General features: G+C 35.1%; 1 protein-coding gene and 1 long non-coding RNA gene across 7 annotated transcripts in view; both read right to left on the bottom strand.

Moving 5' to 3' along the window:
- LOC107639478 (RNA polymerase II C-terminal domain phosphatase-like 2) overlaps window positions 2,516-8,325 on the bottom strand; it is a 15,078-nt gene continuing 9,268 nt past the window's right edge. For 2 of the 6 annotated variants that reach the window (XM_016342987.2, XM_021121386.1), the window contains exons 13-16: window positions 8,007-8,103; window positions 7,263-7,423; window positions 6,546-6,622; window positions 2,516-2,930 (exon numbers count right to left, since the gene is read on the bottom strand). In XM_016342987.2, coding sequence (XP_016198473.1) covers window positions 2,891-2,930; window positions 6,546-6,622; window positions 7,263-7,423; window positions 8,007-8,103 — 375 coding nt within the window. In that variant the 3' untranslated portion in view covers window positions 2,516-2,890. Of the gene's footprint in view, window positions 2,931-6,545; window positions 6,623-7,017; window positions 7,424-7,848; window positions 7,880-8,006; window positions 8,104-8,325 lie in introns of those variants that run through there. The other 4 variants (XR_002361405.1, XR_002361406.1, XM_021121388.1 and 1 more) reach the window with 4 other exon arrangements.
- Window positions 3,296-6,539, bottom strand: LOC110271147. The gene is made up of 2 exons (XR_002361407.1): window positions 5,569-6,539; window positions 3,296-5,454 (listed from the first exon to the last, which is right to left on the bottom strand). It is a non-coding gene; the product is annotated as an uncharacterized LOC110271147 (long non-coding RNA).

The following is an 8,325-nucleotide window of genomic DNA, read 5'->3' on the forward strand; positions in this document are numbered from 1 at the left end:
AATATGCCAAATATTTAAAACTTACAAGCTCAAGAACACTTTTTTCATTGGAGAAAAATAGAGAAAACATTCTACAAAAAAAAAAGTTTTAAGTATCTTGAGTGTATCATACAAAATAATGAAGAGATTGAACATGATGTAAATTATAGGATCCAAGCAGGTTGGTCAAAATGGCGGAGTATTTACAATTTTATATGTGACAAAAAAGTGCTTTTAAAACTTAAAAGTAAATTATATCGCACTATCAGACCGACTATACTTTATGGTACAGAGTGGACGACCAAAGAGGAGCACGAACATAAGTTAAGTGTGGCGATGTTGAGATAGATGAGTGGTCATACGCGATTGGATAAAATAAGTAACGAAGATATAAGAGAGAAAAATGGAGTAGCACTTATTGTGGAAAAGATAGTAGAATCGCATCTCAAGTGGTTCATACATGTGAGAAGAAGACCGATAGAACACTCAGTCAGGAGGGTGGATGAGATGGAAGATGGACAAGGGGTGAAAAGCAGAGGATGATCTAGGAAGACCATCCATGAGATGGTCAAATGAGATCTACATATAAACAGTTTCTCTATAGACATGTACATGATAGAACTTAATGGCGTCGTTTGATCCATGTAGTCGACCCCACCCAGTCGGACAAAGCTTTGTTGCTGTATTTTTATTCAAAGACTTTATACCACATTTTGATCCAAAACCTTGTTAAGTCTACAACTCTTATCAAATATATACACAATAGTCAATCTAAACTTATCAAATGTAACACAACATACTACACCTTGTTTCATCAGTAAAATTCTTACAAAGATTGTGGTTGTTTTGTATTATATTTTTTAACATAATAACAGTGTTAAAAATATTGCAGAGTATGGAAAGGTCTACACAAGGAGATATTTAGAGTTATTGCTTGAGATTTTCACAGGAAGAAAACCAACAGATGAAATTTTCCTAGGTGGCATGGGAATTCACCAGTTTACAGCCACAGCTTTACCAGATCATGCCATGCATATAATTTATCCTTTATTGATATCTGTAGAAGCGTATGATCAAAGAGATGAAGAAGATTTCACTGAGGAAGATGCAATAAGGAGAGAGACTGAACCTGAGATTCATGCTACAATGTTGGATTGCTTGGTTTTATTGTTGCAAATTGGAGTGTCTTGCTCGGCAAATTCACCTTGCGAACGGCTGCCTATGAATGTGGTCGTTAACAAATTGCAGGCAATCAAGAATATATATCTTAGGACTCAATAAGACAAAAAGAATATGGGAAGTGGGGAACCACTAATATTAATAATAGAAAAGGGGAAATGCCTTGTAATTAAATTATTGAAGGACAGGAAAACGACAAGGAAATAGGGTATTACGGAAATTACAATATTATTGTTTATGAAGTATGTATATATAACATTAACATAGTTTTAATTAAGTATACGGGTGTTGCTAATTATAATTGGAAATTTCATTTTTTATTTATATACATATATGCATATGCATAAATTAATTTATATAACTATATGAATAACATTGCTTATATCATGATCGAGTTGTATGATGGTTTAAAGTTTGACATCTACAAGTATTTTCAAACATATTTCAAGTTGAAATAAATTGCATAACTAAATATGTCAAAAATACTGAATTTCATTTCAATTTATACTATCGACTCTAATTATTTTTTCACATTTGAAGGTTTTTTTTCTTTAATATCTTTTATCTACCGACATAATGTGGAGCCTCATTCAAGTTAGTTGAAAGCAGATATAATACAATAGTGTTAGTTGTATTTGTCGAACTTGGAAGGTTATGGAAACGGTGGTGTTTGTCATGCTACCTACATTGAGGTACGTAGGAGCTGAAAGTAGTGGATAGATTGCGCAAAATCAGGCTGGGTTTTCTGTTTTCTGAATACAGGGGCATGGCGACTAGTAGGTTGATGGAAATTTTTTTCAGGATAATAAGAGAAGCCAAGGGCAATGGAACACCTTTTTTATTGAGAAGAAAGAAAGTACAAGATATAAGAGACCGACATAGACTTTTCTGTAAGCAAAGAAGAAAAGGGCAAGGGAACAAACACCTTTTATTGAGAAAAAAGGAGCTGCACGAGAGCTTTTTTTTTTTTTAGTTAATATGATTGCCATCTCATGTTACAATAAACTTGTATCAAATCAACTTTTATATAATATAAATAGGGATGATAAAACACACAAATTTTCATAATTTTGTAGACATTATTTAACAAACAAGATAGTTACTTCCATAAAGATATCTTCATGTGAAAATGATATTGTAAACCGTTAGACGGTTCAATTAAACATATTCAGTAAAACTTATGAAACCATCTAATAATTTGCAATACAATCTTTACATAAAAATGTCTTCGTAGAAATAGTCACCAACAAACAATAATAAGTTGATGGTTTGAAATCGACACAATTGTTTCATAACCGTCTCAAGTTAGTCCAACCAAACGGGATCAACTATCTAACCAGCCACCAGCCAACAGAAATAAGGGGGCAAACGTCAACTATATTCAAGCAACAATGCAATAGGGGGGGAATGCTAATAGATTACACATTAAATATTATTTCTTTTCTTGTGATTTATGTTCAAACTAATGAAACATTAACAATGAGGCTATACCAGATCCTAAAAATGTGAAAAATAGTAGGGCAAAACCAAAAAAACATGCCCCTCTCTATAGTGAAAGAAATTAACAAAGAGAGTAGCCTAAGCATATCCAAAAACGCTATGGCAGATATTACATGAGCAAATAACATACAAGACCTTTTGTTGCCTCCAAAATGATTATATGCGGTTTCACGAGGTAAGGAGATTCTGATTAATACAATGATGGAAGTTTTTGTGTCATCTTGCAACATACTCATTCCTTCAACCGTTTATTGGGAATAGACTGGGGCAACCTGAAAGGAGAATTAACAAAACTAAGAATTGACACTTGAAATACACAAAGGAAAACTTAAATTTTTCTTCTGAAGGAAGACAGTGCAAAAGAATGCACATATTTACTGCAACAATGACATTAGCTTATCGCAGATCAGCAGCATATAAATATTAGATCCACCAGTAGTACCTAAACCAAGGATTCAGACAATTCATAACCCAGGTTATTTGAAGACACACGAGTATGCGTGAAAAAAGTAGACAATAAAGATTAAACACCGCACAAAATCCCCAGTCAGGTCCGCATGAGTATGGAAAAACAAGCAAGCACGCATCCAAAACAAATAAACAATGTCAACTTTAACCAATCTGAAAAAGAGAGGGGGGGTGGGGAAGGAGCCCCTTTGCCTTAAGGGTGCTATTAGCATTGGCTACCTTTGGCCGTCCAACCACCCACACTACACAGTCATACAAATGCACACACAACCACCACCCTGGCCTCGAAGGTAGTAATTGATTCTTTGTGGGTGTGATCATGATATTTGGTTCTCAACCTTTCTGTTTCTGGTGTCCCTCCTAGTCAAGGCTGAGAAAGATAATCTGGTTTTTCTTATAAACCAATCCAAAACTGAAATGGACTAGGTCTTAAATTTGGTTACTCAAAACAAATAGTTTACCAACAAATCAGTTTTGAACAATGTAAATTAAACTAACCAAATTTCAAACTGGTTTAGAACCATATTTGATAATTAAATTTAGTAGCAGACTAGCACTAAGGCTTGGTTTGGTAAAGCTTTTCGAAGAGGTACTCAGTGTTTTAAAATATCGGCCATGGCGACGCCATAACGGTATGGCTTGGCGGGATTTGCCTCGCCGCCATACAAACGCCACCGCCAAGGGGTTTTCACGGCGGGCAAAAGGCGGCCGCAATTGCGGTAACGCCATGGCGGACCGCCATGAAAATGGCAAAAATTGCGGGTTTTTTTCGAATTTTTAAAAAAAAAAATCGAGGGTAAATGGGTAAATTAGCAAAACCCTAAATGATACATGTAACCCACTAACCCAGTTTAGCCACTGCAACTCAAAAACGACTCTTCCTCTCTGATTCACGTCCAAAACGGCTTTCTATCTCTGTTCTCTTTCTCTCTTCTGTGTGCCTCCTGTGCCGCCGATCTTCGCCACCGCCTGTCGCCATCCGTCGCCGCTGGTGGACGCCGCCGCTCATCACCACAGTTCCCTCTTTTCTCTGGTTCGTACCAGTTACAGTACATACATTCCTTTTTTTTTCATTTAGTGCACTCACTTCATTATCTCCTTCTATTCCTTCATAAACCTCTCTTCCTCCAACTTGTTTTCCTTTCATTTGTTAGTTTAAAGACATGATGAGACAATGGCTTTGGTCTTTCTCTTAAGTTTTTAGTTTTTTTTTTTAGTTTTTATGTTCTATGTCTTATGTTTATTTCCTACATTTGATATTATATTTGCTGCATTAATTGGATATGACTAGAAAAATGATTACATATATTAGATTTTATAGTATATTATATTTGCAATTTTTTCTGCATGTTTTTTTGTACATATATATGCATTTTTTAGATAATCCGCCATTTCCGCCATTTCCCACAACGCCATCCACCATTATTTTTTATGGCGGATTTTTGGCTCACCGCCATGAGCCGCCATCCGCAATCAGAAACTATGGAGGTGCTTGTGTTTTTTAAAAGCACAAGCTCCTCATTTTGTGTTTGGTAAATCAAAAAAACATGTACTTGTGCTTGCAACTTTTAAAAGATCGTGATACTTTTGAAAGCAACTAGGGTGGAGCTTTTCGAAGTTGCTTGTGCTTTTCAAAATTTAAAAGTCTAATATAACCTCATATATTAACTAATTTTCAAATTTAACGCTTAAATTTATGTCTTTTATAGTATTTTTAAATTTTAAAAGCTATTTTACCAAACATAATTGTTGTTGCTTGTGTTTATTAAAAGTCATTTTTAATTTGATTTAACAAACATAAATGTTACACTCTTTAAAAAGTTATCTTTTAAAAAGCTAGCTTTTATAAACTACTTTTAAAAAGTAAAAACTTCACCAAACTAAGCCTAAGTGTCTATCCGTCCCTTTCTTCTATCAAATCCCAAACATTTCTTTTGTATGGTGGGTGCTCTCCTAGTCCGCAGGAATGAACGTAGCTACATTTGTGATTTAGTTGATGGATGACACACAAGTGCTACTGAAGAGCATAAAAAAATTTGGACATTGGAGGGCATGAATGAGGTGATCATAGAATAGTTACATGGCTGGGAAGAGCTACTCCACTTCAACTTGTGATATATTATGCATAAAAAATTTGGTTATACCTCGGGAACTGAGTTGATAATTGGTTTTTTCAACTTCAAATTTAAATAATAAGACCTGGTTTGGTTTTAAAATTTTCTAGAAATAGCTGCTTTTAGGATGCAGTTTGGTTTGATACACAACAGTGTGAGGAATGATAGCTTTTGAACACACCCCTACCCCTTAGTTGTCCTGATTATTTTCTACCTCTCCACTGATGAGAAAATAGGTATTTTCTACAAAGGAAGGATTCTCAACAGTGTGAGGAATGTTAGCTTTTGAACACACCCCTACCCCTTAGTTGTCCTGATTATTTTCTACCTCCACTGATGAGAAAATAGGTATTTTCTACGAAGGAAGGATTCTCGACAACAAGCTGCTGAGAATTCTCTTGGCTGTTTGGCAGGTAAATGTTTTCCAAAGCTAATCCCTAAGTTTTCAGTATAATATTTCCTTTTGTAGTAGGAACGAAGAGGAATTTCTTGGTAGAGTTGTTACATTTAGAACATGATTGTTTTTTCTTTTGATGTGAAATATAAGTGAATTTCATTCTTTTGACCTTTTGGGTGAGAAATAGCACTTGATGTTCACTAAGTGTCTATGTCCAACAACTTCAACAATATCACCCGAAGAAGTTTCTGTGATGTACACAATTTTGTATATGGCAAAGGCAAAGGATTATGTTGATATTTTCCAATATAATCTTGTTCAATTTATATAATGTTACGTAGAAAGTAAGAATTTTCCTTTAAGACTTGACGTATATAAAGAAGAATACCTCTACTCATTGTGTACATTTGACATCATATGGTATATTATTTATAGGCTATAGAGTTCATAACCAAATAGATGTATTGCAGTGGTGATGTTCATAATGTTCACAAGAAAGTGAAATCAGATTGAATTTCATAATTTCCATCACTTTTATCGCTACCTCAATTGCATTTGCATCCCTCAAAATCATTTCTATTTATGAATTAACCTTTCAACACAAGGAGTTTACCTTGAGCATTTTGCTGTTAGTTTAACCTTAAGTGAGCCCTACTAATTCCCTGAACTAGTCTTAAAACATCTCTAATTTGATTAAAGCTCCAAGTAAGAGCCTCAACCAAACGAAATTAGGGAATTGCACACATAACTCAAGTAAGTGCCTCAGCAGCTACACTAAGCTTTTTAGTTTGACTAGACTTCGGTAGCACTATACTCCAAGTTGGAAACAAAACTCGTTTCCTTTTTACCAACAAAGAAACTCACTCAACTAAATGAAATTAAGGAATTGCACATATAACCCAAGTTACCTGGGGGAACTGGAACGCTTTTCTATTTGCACAATAGTAGCATTAAGTGTAGAGAGCTTTGTCTCAGCATCTGAGGCCTGAAAATCATAGTGAATTAATATGATAATTACACCTACATGTCAAGTTAAGCTATTCATAGATCACCAAGTAGAACTACTTTTTACTGTACCAAAGACAAAAGACCCGGAGGGGAAACAAGAAAAAACCAATTACAAAAAAGAAAGTGTTTAGTCTCAGCAAAACCTTGCAGTACCAATCATTTGAGTTTACAAAGAATCCATGAATATAACCATAGAGCACTCTTAAATTAATTAAACCCAGGACACTAAATAATTTTAAAAAAAAAATTAAAAAAGAACCAGAAGAAACAACAATATAATTTAGAGGCATGAAACAGCAATATTGCTGACATGACTGATAGGGAATACTTGGATAATGGGTAATTAGCAGGGACTGACTACCAAGCCATTACCTTTTAAGTAGGAATTTAAGAGGCCCTGTCTAAGACAGCAGTAGCAGACATGAAGCCAGCTCACTCCCCATTCAGTGATTTAGCCTTCACGTTGATGCTATACAATTCCATAAACTGTGTAATTCTCTATAAAATCACTAGGCATCATCTGGAGTATCTAGTCCATATACCCCTTATCCAAGCATCACCTATTTCCTTAAAACAAACAAGTCAAATCAACAATCAGACACATTAGAAATCCCCACCTCAGAAGCACTTTCTTTGGGTAAGCCATCTTTTCTTTGCTGTTCACTAGACTCCGGAGTAACCTCATCCCACAAGAAACCATTTTCATGTCCAAGAGAAAGCTTGTCAAATTCGCAATCAACAGCTCTACATTGAGGCTCCATATGTGCTACATACTTCTCTGCAATTCCATACACCAAAAATCCATTTATTTCCTTGCTATAAGCTCAAAAGCCTCAAATAGAGAACAAACACCCGCAATAAAGAAAATAACTGTTAAAATCAGTTTTCACATAATAAATAATCAACATCAACCAATACCAAGCAAAGCCAGAGAAGAAATTCCACATGCCCTCGTCATTAAAATGCAAAAAGCACTTTCCTTCTCACCCAAGTTTTGTAACTAATAAGTTCTACCTTAACATACATATGAACAGCAAGTTATAGGGTATAAGGTTTTTTGATAAAAAAAAAAAAAGTTTTAGTGTTTATGTTACACGAAATCTGTATCCACAGATATTCTTTCAATTTTATCTCACTCCAAATTATCCTGAATCCCTCAAAAGGTAAAATTCCATAAATAAGCAAATAATCAACAAAAAGAACCTCCAAGACTGTTCTGCATGCATACACAGTACTGCAAGGACATAGACAAGCACACTCGTCAATAAATGTAACAACTCTTTCAAGAAATTCCTCTTCATTCTACTACCAAAGAAATATTATAATGAAAAATTAGGGATTAGCTTTGAAAAGCATTATACCTGCCAAACAGCGAAGAGCATTCTCAGCAGCTTGTTGTTGAGCATCCTTCCTTGTCCTACCCATACCAACACCAATTTTCTCACCAGTGAAGAGTACCTAAAAACCAAGGAATCATACAATTCATAACCCAGATTATTTGAAGACGCAAGAGTATGAGAAAAGTGGTCAATAAAGATTAACCACCGACCAAAAGACCAAGTGACCTGGCTACTCTGCATGAGTATGGAAAAACAAGCACACATCTAAAACAAATAAACCTAGTTAACTTGGGGGGGGAGGAAGAGTGGGTGAGTGTGTCTGTGTGTGTCTCTAACCAAT

Source organism: Arachis ipaensis, chromosome B04, assembly GCF_000816755.2.
Source record: "Arachis ipaensis cultivar K30076 chromosome B04, Araip1.1, whole genome shotgun sequence".
Classification (NCBI taxonomy): domain Eukaryota; kingdom Viridiplantae; phylum Streptophyta; class Magnoliopsida; order Fabales; family Fabaceae; genus Arachis; species Arachis ipaensis.